The sequence below is a fragment of the Palaemon carinicauda genome, chromosome 42, assembly GCF_036898095.1.
Source record: "Palaemon carinicauda isolate YSFRI2023 chromosome 42, ASM3689809v2, whole genome shotgun sequence".
NCBI lineage: Eukaryota > Metazoa > Arthropoda > Malacostraca > Decapoda > Palaemonidae > Palaemon > Palaemon carinicauda.
The window spans coordinates 38,473,745-38,493,784 of record NC_090766.1 but is presented as its reverse complement, the minus strand read 5'-3'; the positions used below and the strand labels follow the sequence as shown (position 1 = coordinate 38,493,784).

General features: G+C 32.5%; 1 protein-coding gene across 6 annotated transcripts in view; it reads right to left on the bottom strand.

Moving 5' to 3' along the window:
• Positions 1-326: 326 nt before the first annotated feature.
• Positions 327-20,040, bottom strand: part of LOC137632799 (microtubule-associated protein RP/EB family member 1-like) — a 73,540-nt gene continuing 53,826 nt past the window's right edge. For 4 of the 6 annotated variants that reach the window (XM_068364893.1, XM_068364890.1, XM_068364894.1 and 1 more), the window contains exons 7-9: positions 16,715-16,864; positions 12,714-12,770; positions 327-4,682 (exon numbers count right to left, since the gene is read on the bottom strand). In XM_068364893.1, the coding sequence (XP_068220994.1) occupies positions 4,614-4,682; positions 12,714-12,770; positions 16,715-16,864 (276 nt within the window). In that variant the 3' untranslated portion in view covers positions 327-4,613. Of the gene's footprint in view, positions 4,683-11,076; positions 11,153-12,713; positions 12,771-16,714; positions 16,865-20,040 lie in introns of all 6 variants that reach the window. The other 2 variants (XR_011042124.1, XM_068364895.1) reach the window with 2 other exon arrangements.

Below are 20,040 nucleotides of genomic sequence, written 5' to 3'. Positions count from 1 at the left end.
GTGTAGAATACTTGTTATACCAGAACAAAATTACGATACTCTCCAGTACTGCATATCCAATATTATTTGCTTGCAGGCTTACAATGGTGCTGAAAATATGTTTATAACTACAAGTAGGTTTTAAAATGTAAAAAAATTTCTTCTGAAACTGTTAGAATCTTACACACACTATCAAATACAGAGACCTTTTCTTCATAAATAAATGCAAGAGTGCTGTCTTGAGAAAATTAAGATCATTATTCTTATGAATCTTATCAAACTCACCAAGTGCCAGTCCTCGTTGAATCATTATAACACAAACCATAGAAAGGCTATCAAAGTGGAGGTAAAATTTCCATATTTTATTGGAAAAAATCAACTTTGTAATAATAATTATGAACCGTTTACTGCACATAACCGAACCTTTAGTGGTAAAATGTACTATCCTATTGCTGATAAACATTCAAAATAAACTTCAAAACTAAATTTTCAAGGAAATGACCTTCCTTCAATGATCTGCGTAAGCAAGCTCGTGTTTATCATGACACGCTGGAAAAGGCAGGATCACCTCTTCTGCTCTGTGATATTTTTTTTCTGAATTACAAATGCAAAACATTTCAAGCTTTTTTTCAGTAATGTGCCATTTTTTTTTTTTTTATTTGCAAAGTTACTCTTTATTGTCAGTATTACATCCTATTCAAATACAATTTATAAGCAACAGCCTGCAAGTATGAAGTTAACAGAAGACTCAACTGAACATCAAAATTCATTCCAAACACACTTGGAAAATTACAGAGAAAGCATTATCTATACAGGCTTTTAAATGTTCATTTCGCTTTACTACAATGGAGTGATGATCATATCTAAAGGATCACATTAAGGTGGATCATAAGCTTTGCGTGTTTTGAAGGCCTAACGCTCCGAGTTCTGAAGTCATGCATGGGCCAAAGGCTAAAATTTTAAAATGCTTTGAAAATGAGTGGGAAAACAAATTACATCGTGAATACATCTGGTTCATCAAGCTTCTGAGAACTTCACCAATCACGTAGCATGTCACATTCCATAGTAAATAAGAAGTCTATTTAATTGAACAACTCTGCTGATGTGTTATAGATATATATATTTGTAAGGCATCACTGCAAGTATTACTTATCATGGTCAACCTTTAACCTTCTTTAAAAACAGTTACTACTCCATCTTTTTCAAATATAACTTTATGCAAATAGAACTCTATATAAAACTTAGTATGATACAGTAGTTGGCTTGCTATTTTCCTTCACTTCGGGAAAAGTGTGAAAGTAAAGGAAGAACATTCTACAAAAGTGGGTGTGTCTATACCTTCCCCTTGCCTTGGTTATTACAAATCTCATGATACTTAAAATGTGAAAACTAATTTTTGTAAACAAAATGTTCCATGAATCTCAAAGGTGCCTGAAATATCTCAAACCCTGATAACCATATAGTACGATTAAGTTGAATGTATCTGAGCGGTGAAATTTATAAACTTCTGCAGTTATATCATAACACCTGCTTGAAGAATAGAAATTTCTTTCAAAAATACTTTATTGACAATGTATGATAAATTCTATAGGTACCTCTGAGTTTACTGCTGTTGACATAAGGCATGTATTGGCAAAGAAAGATATGGTTAAGTCCCTTTACAAAAGTATGTTACAAAATTTTGAACAGCTAGTTCACCTAAGATCTCCATGGGGCACAAGAAGCTATGAAGCATAGTACAGTACAGATAAGTCACCTAAATACTGATGTTAACTTCAACTTGAGATTATTGTTAGGTTCATTATAAATGTCAACTTTTTTTTTTTTACATTATCCCAGAAAATATAAAATCTCACGATAAAAATGCGAAAATGGCAATTCTCCACATTAGAAAATCTACGACATAATGGTCAAAACAAAGAAACACATGCAAGGAAAATACTATCAGGCAATACTAATTACAAGCTAAGATATAACACTTATACTTTCAAGTACAGTACTTTTATACTTACACTATGCAGAATATAGCATCATTTCAGAAATACATTGCATGGAAAATTACTTATAAAAAATGGCCTATTGCAGCCAGAACATAAATACGCACAATATCACATTCTTTTTCAGGTATTCATTAACCAGCTACCCACATATAATCTTAGGAAAAACTATGGTCATGTCAGTGTAAAAATAAAGTAAAACGCATTTCATGGGGGAGAGAGCTAAGCAAATCAGGAAGTTCAATATTTCAATTGTAGGTTTTTCTTAAGTACTGGTAAGGTGAAAGCTAAACCAGGACACAATACACACATGAAACGAAGGTCCAAACCAAAAGACAGAGAGAGAGAGAGAGGGAGAGAGATATTAAGTAGTTTAACCAGACCGTAGTCAAGAATCTTTCAACTCTCACAGTGTTTCAGAAGTTACCTTTCCAACATACAATGAGAAAAATATGATGACGAAACAGGTGATATGTACACTGGAAAGTAAGTAAGTAATGACTAAACCAAAACTGATTAGAAAAATAAGATATTCAGGACAAATATCAGTCATAAAACAATCTACAGAAAGTACGTTAAAATTGAATTACATGTATAAAAAAATATTTCCAAAAGTAGTTGAGTTTAACATATACTGCATGTTTAATAACACAGCATCCCTTACCAACACCTTGCATCGGTATAACACAATTGTTTTGAGATAAGGAAAACCTAAGGTTAAAGACAGACAGAAACTGAACAAGACAAAGGGAATAATTTGTTCATATGTCTGGTTAAATTTCCCATTTTTCAAAATACATTATTAACATTACAACAAACAAAACTTAAAATTGGAGATCTTTCTGATAATAATCCAAATCTTTTTCTTCAATGTGGAGGAATACTTAACGATATAAATCCAATAAACAATTGTACAGGACAACAGGATGATGGGAAACATTTTTATTTTCCTATTTGGACTGTAATGCTATGGTTCCCAGTAAGTTCAGGAGTATTTAGTTAATTAGGTTATTGAGCTACCAGAGGTAATAAAGTGAACTGTGAAACTGAAAACTGGTCACAACAGAACCACATGAATTTGCATCTCTTAATTGTAATTGGAGGCTGCCTGACTTCAACTTCATGTTGTCTACTTCTATGTAAAACTGCACAGTACTGCTGAAGTCGAGAGAAAAGCAAATGGAATGGAGAAGCATTTCTTAGTGTTTTTTTTTTCCTTTTATACAAATAAGCTCTTCATAGCATGTAAACAAAAGACATAGTACAGTATACTGTACACAGCTTTAATAGGCCTACTCTTTTCAGACATGTAATGTTACCTTTCTATAGCTGTCTAATCGTTCTAAAGACTCCTGTTACTGGGCAAAATGCCATAGGGGTTTTGGCATCAACCTGAAAATCATCATCTTTTGATTTTCTTCTGGTACGAAACTTAAATCTATGGATTAATACGTGAAAGCCTTGAGATTGCAAGAGATAGACCAGACTTTACACTACAGTCCTAAATGAGAGGCTTTGGGAACGACATTCAAAACTTAAGATTAAGGACCACTTAGCCCAAAATTTGATGAAAAATTGAACACCTAATAAAATTTAGAACTGTTGGAAAATGAAGCCTTATATACTGGCAACATCAACAGCAAGTTTCATGAGTAAATTTGCATTATTATGTTTAGTTGGTAGTTTACAAACAGCAGTCTAGCATCTCCTACATAGTGAAACCATGAATAGTTTTGCTAAATTTTAGTATTTCTATTTTTCTAACTTATTCAGACTGAAATTCTCACTCATCTGGCAACTTCCACTGTTTTAGCTTGTCCTTCCACCTCAATACCTTATCCCTTCGTAGCTCACTAGGAGAATAAAATTGCACAGCTCCCTCTTTGAGATATTTCCTTTGATTTATCACCAATTTCCAAACTATTTTCAAAAATTCTCATCTTTGCATAATTTTGTTCACTGTGCCTAGACTTGATAAGCACCTCGCTGCATAGTGAGGAGGGCATGTCTCTAAAGGGAAGGACCCATGAACAAAGTGTCACCGTAAACCCGTCTACTTTAGAGTTGACATCCGTTCCATTTCGTCAATTACTGCCATGCACAACTTAAGTCTGTTTTGGGGTTGCGTAAGTATTAGAAAGTCTCGAAACTTGCGTAAACTGATGATTAAATTATTGAAAGAAAGTTAAAGAATAGAAGGTTCCAAAAGGGGCTCCTTTATTCTCCCTGTGTCTTTTTAAAGTTCTGCTCACACCTTTTGGCCAACTTTGACAGCTTAAATCTCAAAACACAGATTATCATCGTACAATCATTACTGATGCAATTTCAATTAATTTGGTATCACTTTAAAGCTAATTTAAGTTTAAACTTTCAAATGAGCACTAGAAACATAAAACCTTATTGTTCATATCTTCATTATAGAATTAAAAGAATGTAAGTTTTAAGCGTTATATTTTCTCTCTCTTCCTTTTCAAGTACAATGTTCATATCTTTTATATGTGTTAAGCAGAAAAAACTTGAAATCAACTATAGCAGTTTATTTCCAAGGAATATTTTTTTTTTATGTTAGCGTAATTTTGGACTATGTGGTCCTTGCCCACCATACGTGTGCGAGCAAAAGTTAACGTTTAATTTGAATTAATACTCCTCCTCCTCCTCTGGTGGGGGCGGCACATCTTCGACGTCCTCTGGGGCAGCAAATCCATCCTAAATAAAAAGAAACGAAAAATTGTTTTCTATCTACTTTGCATAATGATAAGTTCATCAAGCAATTGCAATTATTCAAATAAATTATTAAAAGATAAATGAAAACTTATGTAGCACACTGAATCATAAATTCAAGAGCTTCTATCAATGCAATCTGTGGACTTTTCTGACTTATTTTTGAGTGTAAGAAGGTCCTCAACTTGAACATTCAGAGATACATATTCTATTAAAATCATAAATCTCAGATGTATCAAAAGTTTATAATTAAATACTGTACTGTAAAAAAAAAACACTATTACATATTTTATTGCAATAAGCAAGATGACATTTGCAATATGAAATGTGACTATTAGTTGACTTTTGTGACTGAAAATCGTAGGCATTAAGTTACGTGAAGCCTACCCTGAGCAAAAATTTAACAAAATTCGACTTGCGAGCAATTCGATTTTTAACCAGCTTCTTGGAACCTATTAAGTTGTAAGTTGAGGACTTTCTGTACTTGAATAATCTTACGTAAAACAATTTACAAATGCTGTAAATAATAAGATCAATCAATAAATTCTATGTTACTTTCTACATTTTGAAATAATTTTAACTACCCGGTACTCATTCTAAGATTATTTCCCCACATACTAGAGTAATCAAATGAAAAAGAACCACCTGACCCTTCTTCTACCTTTTATCTAAATCTATCACATGATATTTGGAACCCGATAATAAACAGTTCTAAACATTCAAGGCTCAGATTGTCCTTAAAATATAGAGATTACTCATGACAACAGTGTAAACATGTTCGGAATGACTACCATTGATTTTCTACCATAGAACTGTCGGTACAAACAAAGCTTACCTTACTAAAAAAAATACCCTTTTACTAACCATAACAGCCCATAAGGATAAACGAACTACATATTACTTAAATCTAAAATCAATTACCGTATATCTTTCATAGATGGATGAAACCAAAACAACCCATAAGAATAAATGAACAACACGGATGAAACATTTTATATTGCAAGAAATAGAATACTTAACTACCAAAATGAAGTATGAACACTAATTTTAAGTTTCATTAATACAAACCATCACTGTATGCCTGCTTAGAAAGGAGGATGAAGAACCATGGTGGAACAATAAAAAAAACAGGCTAAGATAACTTGCATTCTTATAAGATCTCTCCATTTTTGGGAACCGGTGGAGGCGTGGCCCAATATAGGAACAAGCCCCAGCACTGTGGTGCAAAGGTACATTAGGAGAAACCACATAGTTCACTAAAGGTAATGAGAGGTTAGATTTGATATGATTTATGAATTTAGGCCAGAAGGCTTTGGACTGAGAGGACATTTGGTGCCCATATGCAACAGAGAGAAAACCACAACATTTGTAGTATGTAAGTCAAGAGAAGCTGGAAGAATGGAAGCTGAATAGGTAAATTAGAGGGCAATTAAAAGAGTAAGGGATGCTGCAAAATCCTCTTAATAATTATTACCCACTATGGGAGAGGGGGAAGGGTAGTCTTGATCCGCAACTTTCAACAGAATTCAAAATTACTATAAATTTTCAACATACACAAAACAGCTTTCAAGGCAAAGGCAACTGAAAACAAGTTTAATCCTCAAGAATCTCCTTACATTACACTGGAATCTTTATCAAGATGAAATATAAATATTTGAATTAGATTTAAATGGTCAATGGGATGGTTGAGTTGAATGGTTATGAATCACTATTAGACTACATTCAAGAATAAAATAACAATACCAAATGCATTGTAATTCTATTCCATAAAGTTGCACAATAGATGGAGCAAAATTATCATGCAATTTGCCCACAGTTATCTTGATGATATTCAGGTTAACAGAACTATTAAATGGGAGATGACTGGAATAGTTGAAGTTGATTGAAAATTCAGTTAATATTTAAGATTTGCCTAAAAAGTGTCATTCGTTAAAAGACTATTAAGAAGCTTAAGGCAGAATGGTGAGAAAGAAGAGGATTAACAGGATCAACAAACCTTTTACTAATAAGAAAAGATACACTTGAATCTTCATCTCGGCTTTAACTTATTTCTATATGGGGTCACCATTATGAATGAGTCATCTCGATAGATATCTTTTTTTCCATAGCAAATACAAATTCTCCCTACACAATCACACTATCTCTTTCTTAGCCTTCCTCTCTTCCTTCTACTCAAAATTTGAATATGATATTGAAAGACCTCTAACATTCCTTTACACAAAATATAATCTTGAGGACCACCTCAAAGAATTCTATCCTGATCACCATGACTGTAACCAGCGTCAAAACTCGGAGACAATCAGTATGGCAACTGAATAAATAAGCATACAACAAATTGTGCTATCTGTAATCCATGAAAGATTGCCTTTCATTTCCTGACAGGGTGTAGAAGTCAGAAGATTTCTATGATAAACTACAACCCTGCATATATAACCAATATTATTATTTCCTTCTTAGGCATCCAGATGGACTATAGAAATATTGGTTGGGTACTTTGGTGCATAAAGTTTCGGTGGAATTTCCAAATAAAGCATATTTGGGAATTCCAACAGAACCATAAACATAACAAACTACACCAGCTGAGATTAATATATCAACTAAATCAGTGTTGCTTATGAAAAATAGTTTCAAGCTACTGTATAGCCTAGTACACATATATTAGTTTATTTAGATAACCAAGTTTACATTCTTGACTTTAATAGGAATGTCCCCAAGGAAATCTTTGATACAATGAAGATAATGCCAACAAAATTTGACAGATTTCCCAGATTTTATATTAATTTCTAATTGAAAACTGGACTATTACATTTGACATTTAATTATAAGTTGTGCGTTATTCTTTAAATATCAGTAGACCAGATCAGTATGAATAACAAGGTTATGAGTGAACTTTAATTTTAATTACTCATGAGGCTTTTCATACCCCAGCCTCTAATTTATCAAACATGATAGGTTTTAGAGATACAGTAGTACAAAACCACCGAGAGCATTGGGAAGACTATACTATACAGTATTAAATTTAGTCAGGGTAATTACAGCTTTGGCTGTAATTTCAGCATCTTCCTTTCCTTAATGACATGAGTAGAGACCCAGCATATCTTAATATTGTGACCTGACAAAATTATCGATATAAAATTAATCTGTTGGACGTAAGGATTTTTAAGGTCCAAATTCTGAAGGACTTTTAGCAAAATTCAAGTTCTGCACTTTCGACCTAAACCTTTTTAAAAAAAGTTTAGGTGGCCAATCTGTTGTCATAAACTTCCTTGCCTTAAATTAAACTTATATGATATATAAAAGTGTCAGGACATGAAAGATTCTAAAAGCTTACAAAAGTGTTTGTGGGCATAAACAAATCTTTCATTTACCCTGATTTCTTTATCTTGCAGCTAATATGTTTACTCCAAATATCCGGAATGTTTAGTCTGTTTGAATACTGGCCTTTGCTTACAATTATTTTACTTAACATTAAACTGTTTTAAAACATTTACAATAAGAAAAAATGCATATTATAAACATAACGCAAGTGAAGTTGGTGGTTAACCCTGTAATATTTGAAATCTAACCTATCCAAAACAACAGGAGTAACATAAATAACTACTATAAGAAAATAACTCGAGGAATATGATACAAAGACCTCAACAAAATCAATCGCATAACTAGTTTGCATCAAAGCTATAAAATAACAGTACTTTGCTATGTACATCATTTTGAATATCCTACACAAGAAATTAACAAAATATTTACTGCCTTTCTTCATAACTGCATAAATATCCATACTATAAATACTGCTAACAAGACTAATTATCTCTTCTTACACTGTCATACCACTAATTAGATATCTAATTTATTCATTTTAATTTGCCTTACCACTACCAATGTTTTTCCAACTGTTACAACTAGCAATTTCTCCATACTTCAACCGACACCATCTTGTAGTACACTGGGTACATATATACCATTTTCATATGTATTCCTACTGGGACTAAATTTTCATAAGTATTCCTACTAGGATAGAATTTCCATAAGTATTCCTACTAGGACCAAAAATTCATGTATTCCTACTGGGATTGAATTTTTATAAGTGTTCCTACTAGGACAGAATCTTTATAAATATCCCTACTAGAACTAAATTTTCACAAGTATTCCTACTGGGAATGAATATTTCAAGTATTCCTACTAGGACTGACTTTTCATAGAATGCATTCCTACTGGAACTAACTATTTTCATAGTTATTTTACACTTCAATTTAGTCTCTTACTAGTTTTCATAGTAGCTGGGCTGGAATGAAAGCATAATGAAAAAAATTATGAGTATAAACCAAAGTAAAACACTCACACAATGCATGTTTCAGAAATTCTCATATACCTTATTTGCAAGATGGCTGTACAGAAACCTCGTAAACTTTTCTTAAATAAAGACTATACATAATTCCTTACAAATAGTAGTCAGGCTTTGCTAAGCAACCATTTTAAGAAATTATGCCTTTTCCTAAAAAGATTGAATTTATAAAATTTGGGCTTATATGGCTATGAGCTGGTGTCCGGAAGGCTATTCAGCAGCGAGGTACACAAATGAGAGTTAGGAGTTCGAAAAGTAGGGAGGGTGAAAAGGCAGCGGGAGTGGAAGTCAAGACGAGGGAAAACTAGCCACAGCTAAGGGGTGGAGTGAAGCTACAAAATTCCCTAAATAATGTCAACAGTCCACCCCGTCAGATGGAATAACAGCAGATGAAGCTCTTAAATCAAATGATAAAATGAAAACTGCAGTTTTACTTAGTCTAGAGTTTTTCAGAATTAATAGTTGAACCATTTAAAATTTTGAATTCAAAAGTGTACACTAAACAGAACAGTACAGTACTACTTGATCTTTGTTACTCATCAGAGGCCCAGACTGCCAAAATGTTTGATAAGATAAGGAACTACTAATAAATCTCAAGTGTAAATAGAATTTGAATTCTGGTGTTGAGAAACTCCAGGAAAATACCTTGGACATCTTACGTTACTAATGCATTTAATGCTATTATTAAAATATTTGTGATTATTATTACTAATACTTATGTCTACTTAGATCATTAGAATATCACAGTGGTTCCAAAAGTCAATTAAGTTATATTTCTACTCTCATGGAGATTAAATAAAGTATAGGAGGATGGTTTGACAGTCCATTCCTATACAGTACTGTACAATGAAGAAAAGGTGTCTAGCAATATAATTAAATATATTTCTTTCCTGTCCCACTGAGTGGGTAGGGGAAGAGACTAGTCATACCCTGGTTGGAGGGGGTACCCTGAAAGGTACATTGGAAACTACACTCTCCCACAAATTCCCAGGGGGGAGGGGTGGGAGTTGAATGTGTGTATGCGCATATCTATCTAAATATTTAGCAGTCATTTTTGATGGGTAGTGTACACTAGTTAAGAACTAAAGGGTCATTGAATAAGAACTGGAACAAGTTTATTCAAAGCAAAGCTGGCAGGATGAGAGATTTACTGGACGGTAAATAAAATGCCTAACAGCAGAGATCTGTGCAACAGAAAAAAAAAATTGCCCAATTCTTTGATAACCTCTCAGCTAACAGATACCTCGATGACAACTGAACTTTTCAAACGCTCAAATCTTCCATGTCCTCCGACCACACAACTTTCTTATTCTTTTTTGTACTGAATACTAACCAAATAAATTTAGAAAAAATTAAAAAACATAATAAAGGCACTTAAATTATGAACTGAAAATACTAAAAATAGAAGTTAATACTCATACCACATACTTGTATTGATATCAATTGAGATACAGTATATTTGGTTATCTGCAAACAAAAGAAATCATAAATACTTGAGAATGCAAATGAATCTGTCATTTCTACTACAACTTACAGTAAATGACAGGTATCCAGAAAACACACACACACTTCACGTAAGAAAAAAAATCTTCAGACATTATAGACTGGGGGAAAAGTCTTACAACTTTCTACGAGTTACAATACTTGTTAGAAAATTCATACACAACTTTCCAACCAGTGTTATCTCTATTACTTCAAACTAATATAGTACAGTACTGCAAGTCACATACCCACAAAAACAAACTTTGGTGCATAGCTTAACCTTTATTTCAGGTGCAGTATACCCAAACTGTGCTAATTTTTTTACACCATAAAAAGTGACTGAACAGTATATTCAAATATACAGTATACACCATTTACTTCTGCAAAAAAAAATTTTTAGACAAACCAGATATTTTACTAAAATTTCACAAAGATACAACAGAAACATGACATTTCTGCGCCATCAAATCTTCATGCATGTTGGAAGTACCTTTCATCAAACAATAACCAAACACTACTTTGTTAACTCAATAAACTGCCAAGAGTATACTATACCGTATATTTCTTGCAAGGCAAAAATCATCATTTAACATACAAATTGTGTGTTGGATGCTAAGTTTTAATATAATGTCTGTAACAATGAAGAGACATCACAAAGAGGTCTTCAATAGTAACACACAGACGCAATGGAAAACTTATTCCTTGAAAACAAAATTAAAAACTTATTCCTTGAAAACAAAGACTATCATTAAAGGGATTTAAAATGCTTTATATAAACAATAAAAATTCACTGTTGATGTGGTTTGTCTCAGATTATTTTTAGTATTTGAAGCCAATGTTTTAAATTGTTCCTGATGATTTTAAGGTAATTTCCTAATCTATAGAGTACCTTGCAAGATGCTTTCCACTTATGTACACTCAAAAGAAAACTTATTCCACTTCCTTTCCTACACACATCCAATTTAAAGTTGAATAAAATCACTCTTACTTCTAAATAAAAGAAGGAACTATATTCTAATTATATTTGGTTGTTACTTCCCTTCATCTGGGATATGAAGAGATTATTGAAGGCGACCCCAAGACCCACTTATATCTACTCTTATCATTTTAAGCAGTGGTACCGTATATGACAGCAAATCCCGAAAATTAGTCTCACGGCAAACTTAAAAAGAGTTCATATTTAATCCCTGTCAATAAAACAATCACTATCATCATCATCATCATCATCTTCCCCTATGCCTATTGACGCAAAGGGCCTCTATCGAATATCTAACTAGTAATATCGATCTTAAATGTATCACCATCTTTTCCTCATATGTATGCTTCCGGGCAAAATGTTACAGAAGAAAAACCTTTTTCAAGAGCTAGGTCTCTATTTCCATGTAATCCTACTCACTTTTTAAATATACAATTAATTTTTACATTATAAACTGAATAAGCAAAGCATAGGCAAAGCAGATTGTACAACCCTAATGATTTTTTTAAATAAAGGAAAAGAACTGCTAACATTACTAAGAAGAATAGAAATAATACCTATCATACATAAAGATATCCTGAATGGGTTAACTTTCTTATTTGCTTGCTATAAATTTCACTAATATACCTATACACTTACGAGATATGATATAATGCACACTGAAAAGTAGTGTAAAAAATGAGGTTTTATAAGTCTGAATAGATATTTCAAATATTTATCCAGTACTGTATGTTAAAATGTAGAAAGTTTTGTATATTTTTTTGTGAAAACAAACAAATAGCAATTCAAAACCTCCAAACTGTGTTATGAGTACAGTACTAAATCTGAAATCTCTCCAATAGAAATGTTTTCCTACATTTTCATAAAGAACTCTTTTCAAATGGAAATTTCTGGTTTGTTTCCAATCTCCCAAGGGAAAAAAATTCAGATAACTATCTAGATTTTCCGTATTTCTTTCGTCAATGGAAGCCAGAAACCCATTAAATTGCTAGTCTGTGTTGAAATAGCTCAAATAGGGATAAAACAATGATTTGGATTTCAAAACATCTTTCACTAATAACTGCACATAGCAATCAGAAAGCAGTATTGAAGCAAAATATTCATTACAACATACTGATGATATAAAAAGCTAAAAGCCTTGTGTGTTACTGTACTGAGAATTCATTGTTTTTAATCTTAATCACTCAATGTGTATGCAAATGCTTATTCAACATGCCTGCACATGGTCAGGGAAGTTCTCTGTAAAGTTGCCTGCATTCTCCGCAGAATTGTCCTGAGGAAAAAATTTTGTTGTTTTATATGATCACCTGGATCCTTGAACATTCTTTTTTTTTTTTTACTGTTTACAATGCTACTTGTTCTTATATAATGCCTTCCACTTACAGGGATATTCAAAAAGGCACTGCATAGTAGAAAGATAGCATGCATGAATATCACAGCAACCACAAAACACAAGCATGCTCTAACATGACTTCAGTTCAGAAACACGTGGTCAGTCTACGCTCAAACTCATCTCCAGCTACCGAGGTAGCCATACGACTTACTCATTTTTGAAATAGGATATCCTTTATTGTAGCTACACCCAGTTCTCAGATTGCAAAGCCAAATTCTTTCTAATTAACGAAGCAAATAAAATCTACAGGCAATATGAAGTACATGAAAAAAAAAAAGAACAATTTATAAAAATTATAATACAAGGCAAGCATGTGAAGAAATACACACTTTTAATGTCCCATTTACTTTCAAAGGGATTGTACAAATTATGTGTAAGCGTTCAAAAACTAAAATTCTGCGGGGTATTTTACCAGGTAAACTTAAAGTGCACGACAAACCAGACATTAAAAAAAATAGAAGTCATTGTAAAACTGTCCGATATTCCCAGCCCACTTCCTCAAACTCTGGTAATTACAAAAAACCTTCTAACATACTTACAAAAGATTCAAGACTTTCTTTCAGAATTTCTTTTATTATTTCTATGAACCTATCAAGATATTCATTTTACTTCTCTCTCAAAGCTCAATTTTATCAACACATTCCCCTAAAACCAAAATTTCCCTTTCTTTTTATGCCTTAAGTAAAGATCCAGTTTAGCAGTTAATGGCAATACCCAATGGCTAGATCAAACCTCTGAGAATTAGTTTTTCAGTCTCTGCGTTGACTTTTGGCTTTCATGAGCAACCTTTTACACCTTTAGAAATGGTCTAGCATTGGAACCTAGCAGGTTATTCAGCACAGAGGTACGATGGGAGGGGGGGGTGGCCTTCAGTTGGACAACGAAAGTTGAAAGAAATTGGACAGCAAGATGGAAGAAAGGAAGTGGGAACAGTAAATAAGCAGAAGGTTGATGAGTATTACTACTGGGGACTGAAAGGACACAGCAAAGACACTGAAGTATGACTACAGGACACTACATAAGATACCGAGACAGCAAGTACTTGCACGCAAAAACTACATTGTCATACAATCTGATACATTCCCTAAGTTTTCAAATAACTATTATAACCATGCTGTGAACTTCAACAAGGGAAATTTAATGGTACTGTTTAAACATCTATTGTTTTGATTTATTGCAATATTTTAGGAAGGTAAATAATCTGCATCAGTGAGTGCCCTGTCCTTGAAATTGTATGTATTGTAAATATATGAGGTTAATAGATGTACAGTACTATATTCAGCAAAGTTAGTGATAAATTTACTATTTTCTGCAGCATGGCTTTGGATTCAAAACTCATGCCAAATGTTATCTTCAATATCCCAAGGCTCATACACCTTATCTCTCAATTGGCACTTTTTGATTGAACTTTAAAACTGAACTCCTTTTAACTACCTCTTTAATTTTGAAAAAAACATTTCTATGTCCCTGAATAGGTGCATTTTGGCAAGTGTTGGTATAATATCAAAACACCTATATGAGGTAATGCAACAAGGACTTTTTTTGTGAATGGTCAGTGTATTTTCACTTGCTTAAGTTATACTATTACACAATAAGAATCCATGTCTATCATAACATTCATTATCTTGTGTAGCTTCCACCATCCTGTTGTCCTTTACCAGGAAACTAACCTCTCTCACAACTGCCTATTGCATACCAAGATTGACTTAGGTCCAAGCTCCAAACAGTAAAATAACATCCTTTAAGATTAAGTCAAATAATTACAGCAATTTCACCCCACTTAAAGTGGCCTCCCTTCAAAGTATGCAATATTTTGCTTGAAATTTTCTTAATATGCACTGTTTTTTTTTTTAGAGAATTTCCCTCAAGAGAGATAATCCAATTGGCTAACCATCATTCACAACTGACATCCTACTTAATTCCATCAACAATACAATTTACTTTCTTTAGAATTACGTATTTCAACAATCACAGACAGTATAATCAAACAAGCAGGAGCAAACACTCATCAAAACCTAAGGAATTTATACTTTACTTTGTTGATATTGCCAAACAGGATTGTTTTTCTCCACTCTTAACAACAAAATGCTGCAACATCCAATTTCCTTCAGTGGTAGAATTTCTTTTTAGGATTACATTTGTATTAAGAAATTCCAATTATTTCCATCTATAAAAAAAAATTCAATATGCTCAGCATTTATACAATTGAAACCACCACCACTCAATGATGTCACAAGAAGAGGTGATATTGATTTAAATATGTTTTTATGATGTTGACAAACCAACCGGTAATGTGGTTGTAATTCCCATATGCACAAAATGCTGTTTTTTATCCCTGTTTATGACATCTTAATGGTTTGGTAAGCTGATATAGAATGGAGTTTTGACAAAAAATAAATTAAATTACTTGTACTTCTTTGGTCATTACACTAAAGTGATTGATTCCTGAAATTAAAATTTTGTGATTTGGAAATGCTGCATTATAATTATCTTCAATATAAAAATACAATACTTGCTTATTTTTCGATCACAGTCAAAAAATCTTAGAATAACTACCAACGGTTATCTGCAAAAATATAAAAATTTGTGCTCAAAATAAAAAATGCCTTTTTGTGTGATGTGCTAGTGCCAATTACATTTCATGGTTATGTCCTACTGAAAGTGGCATATGTCATGTGCGATCATGCATCTTATGAGCAAATGAAGAGAAATATTTTTCAAAGATAGTAAATTTTCTATGAATAACATTTGTATAAGATTTTTTAAATTATCTTAAAATTTCAGTATTTTCAACTAAAACCCAATAATGCCACTGAAGCTTACAGTCATTTTTCCAGTAAATGAAGTACAGTACCATAAAAAAGGCCACAAAATTTAGTCACTCAATTATCTATTCATTTGTTGGCACTTTCCATTGCCTCAAAAGAAACAGAATGTAGAACTAGAAGGATAAGAAAAGATAAACTTTAAAACAAACACTCTCCTCTTATGATGTTGCAACAATTTCCAGCCTTGATACAAATGGAGTTCTCTCCAAATATGACAAGACCTTAGTATTGTGACTGAATAATCTTTTTACCGTAATCCATGATGTATTCTATGAATATTCAGCGAACTTACGTATGGTAAACATACAATCCCAATCAAAGTCTAAAACACACTAATATAACTTACAGACAAAACTCAAGAGCCAAGGGTACCAGACAAAACACCGAAAAAACTTCAAAATGCCAAATTCCAAAATATAAAAACATTCTCGTTAATTCATCTGCACAATTCAAAACATACTTTCATAATATCACTGTGACTACTGTAATATTAGAATAGATCTAACCAGGCTCTTTCCCTCTTATTGAATTTAATTTTCATCCATCTTACCTCCAATTTTATTTAGCATAATAAAAGAAATAAATTAGTTAAAAAATAAAAAATTCCTAATTATAAATAAAATACCAACACATCGGAACATTCATCTTCCGAAAACAAATAAGGAGGACATGGAAGCATTTCCACTTACTCCTGTCGTCAGTATACCAATAAGTACACATGCATAATTGAAATTAGTTTCATTAATTATTTATTGGTAAATTTCAATACAAAAAAATTATTTACCAAGGATATTGTAACACCCATTATATATAATACTAGTTTTAAAAAATTAGTAAATTGTTATCTAAAAAGGATTAAAGAGCATAGCTCTCTGAAGTAAAAACCTTTGTTAAAAAAAATGTCTTAAGTACTATTAAGTACCTGAAAATAATTAACTTACCATTTTGGGAAGAGTAGGATGCATTAAAGACGAAAATAAAACACAAGGGACTTACCTCTGTGGCGTACAAAATATCCAAAATTTTCTGAATAAGTGGAGCATTCTCGCCCTCGTCCTGACACAAGACTTCAATTTCTCTTAATTTGCCAAAGTAGAAATCGCGTTCCTTTTCCAAGCCACTAACTGTCAATCTCATCTCCATCAACTAGAGAGACAAAAAGGAAAAAACTACTAGAATTCTATTTATAAATATAAAAATACTTTGCTCTTAAAGTCCTTAGCCTTATCAAAAATAAAAAATTTCTTCAGGAAAACATATAAGAAGATTGTTATAAAAAATTAATTTTGATAACAAAATCACAAATTCTTACAAACTCGCAACCTTTTCAAATCATTTTTAATTTTCCTAACTATAGAAACCAAAGTTCTTTACTCAGATGTGTATTCGTGTAAGAACAAATTTCATTTCCAAACTCACCTCATGTTCATATTTCTTTACTCTACAAGCTCAATTTTATCAACTTTTACTCCTAAAACTATAAAAATTCCCCTTTTCTTTAGTTTCAATCGAGTAATGAAACAAAATATTTCCTTTCATTTTATTCTACCAATCAAGTAATGACACAATAAAAAATTTCCCTTTTCTTCTTTTCTTTCAATCGAGTAATGACACAATCGAAAATTTCCCTTTATTTTATTCTTTCAAAAGAGTAATGAAAATAAAAAATTTCCCTTTTTTCTTTTCTTTCAATCGAGTAATGAAACAATCTTGCAGTTGATGGCAACCAACCACGGATTGTTCAAATCACAGATCCTTTGTCTTTTATTCTTAAAAATCAAACCTATTTCCTATCCTCTTGACACCCAAGTCAGTGGGGAGGAGGGTGGGTGTGTATATTAGCAGCAGGCTCCTACTCAGATTTATGTAAGAAGACGATACTTTCTGGTTTTCCCATTTGTTTATATCATTACACGGGAGCTGTTGAGCCCCAGTTTGCCGAGGGACTCATTTCAGTACTGTAGTTGAGGAACTAGTGCATACATTTACCCAGTTAGAAGCGTTAACCAGTGATGAGCTATTAACCAAGCTTGCAAGTGCATGGATACACACTGCCATCCAAATCCTGACACAGCTGATTAGATTTTGCCAAGATTTTTTTCATATAAATTTGCTATAAGGGAATCAAACAATAGGCTACACCATCCACATATGAAATATGAGGTTGCTTTACAGCGCTTACTTCAGATAGTTAAAGGATATTAGGATCCAGGCTACTAAATCATTCTTCTGCCTCACAATCTAGTTGCCAAAGAGAGCTGCTAAGACTGCAGGACGGCAAGGGTCCTACAGCAAAAGGGTCATAAGTAAATAAAGAATTACTGTACAGGCTCTATGAGAGGATCTCAAATGTGTAATGATGTGTACACCATCAGAACCCTTAATGAATAGAATACTCAAATACCTAGATTATTTATGAGTTTAAATTAAGACAAATTAATTCAGAATCGCTGCCTTTAATTAAATACTCACTGGCCTGATATTAACAAGAAGCTAAAGAAGTTATGAGCTTTGAAACTCATCACTATCAGACTTTGATTTGTTTAGTGCTGTATTGGACTTTGGTGCTGGCGTCTCATTATAGTCATCATCCCTGTTATAATCAACTAGCCTAACCTTCTCTAGATTACCCCCGAAACTATAAGCAAGTTTCCTTTTGAGCTGTGAAATTTAATTTAATCGTTAACCATAAAAACATACTTGTTCATAAGAGCAGCAGAAACCTTTACACTCTTTACAACAGTTATTAAATCATAACACTGTTCCAAAAATTAGAAAAAAATAGAATGCGCATGATGACTGCCCAGAAATAATTCCCTTAAACAGTTTATGTTGTAGTTACTAATAAAGCTACATGAATGCATTTTTAAACACTAAAAAACCTAAATGTGAACAATTAGGACTCCATGGTTATTGACAAGCCAAAGTCAATCCAAACTGAAAGACACTGGATCGGTTGCTATAACATGCCATAGGTGGTTGCCATCAAACACTAGATTTTGATGTTATTGTTCCTAAAACATTTTATTTTTCCTTGTTTCCTTTCCTCACTGGGCTATTTTCCCTGCTTTTCCAACTAGGATTGTAGCTTAGCAAATAATAATGATAATTTCTTTACTAGAGGCGTAAGTTTATCGAAAGGAAAGAAAACGCAAAATTTTTTAGTTCTTTGAGTAAATGTCATAAATTAACCTTCCAGAGAGAAGAAATGTGAACACCAGGGAATATTCAAAGTTACAATAAACATAACATTAATATAAAAAATCTATATATCAGTAAATGCTACAATAGCAGTATTGGAGGACCTTGCTACTCCCATCAAAGACAATTCTTTTTATAAACACTACAGATGGGAGTAGAGGGAAAAATAATTATTGTAGACACCGATATATCCTGTAATATTTTAGATGCACTTAAAAATATGATCATAGAATGTTAATCATAAAATATTATTAAATTCCTATGAATAACTCTTTTTCTTTGCCTTTCTGGAACTTCAAACTTTGTCTTCTATAAATAATTCATCTTACAGAATATCTGGTGTATCATTCGAGTTCCGTTTTCGGTAGATTACACTAGGGTAGGCTTACCAATCTCCAAGTACGATGTGAAAAGCTAAAAAAAACATATTTCGTACTTGAGTAATATTTAGCTTAAAAAGGGCTACCAAACCTTCTTGAATTGTTTGTATTCTATTTTCAGTCACCATTCACCTTACATGAGTCAACTTTTAAGAACATTTACAGCTATTTGTATACTGTATATGATAACACTATAAAAACAGTTCTGCAAGAAATAAAATGTATTAACTCATAATTCATTCAATACCTATGACAACAAGAACATTAAAATATAAAGTAGACATCTACTAAAAACCAATTACTACTGTATTATTACTAGCTAGCAATATTCATCAAGTATAGCAGGTCACATACTTTAAAAATAAAAAAACAGGCTTTTAAGTCAGTAACAAAACATGTCCATCTTTAACGTTAATTGAATGTTATAAACATCACGTCTATTTTCTGATTACTCATTAAAAATCAAGAGAAGAGTTTTCTTCTTACTTTGTCATCAGTTTATCTTGTCAGCCGTCTCTAATATTTACAGAAAAAGTGAATAAGTAAAGCTATTTGTAGAGAAAACAAATTTCAATGAAAAGGATTGCAAACAAACAAAATATCGGATCAAAACTGGGTACTTTCAACATCCACAAGCTTTAATTGGTCAACTTCCCATAAACAGCAGAATAGACTTAAAATTAAAAGTCGTTATTAGATCAATTTAAACATGGCTCCTCCAGTCGAGGGTAATGAGGTCAA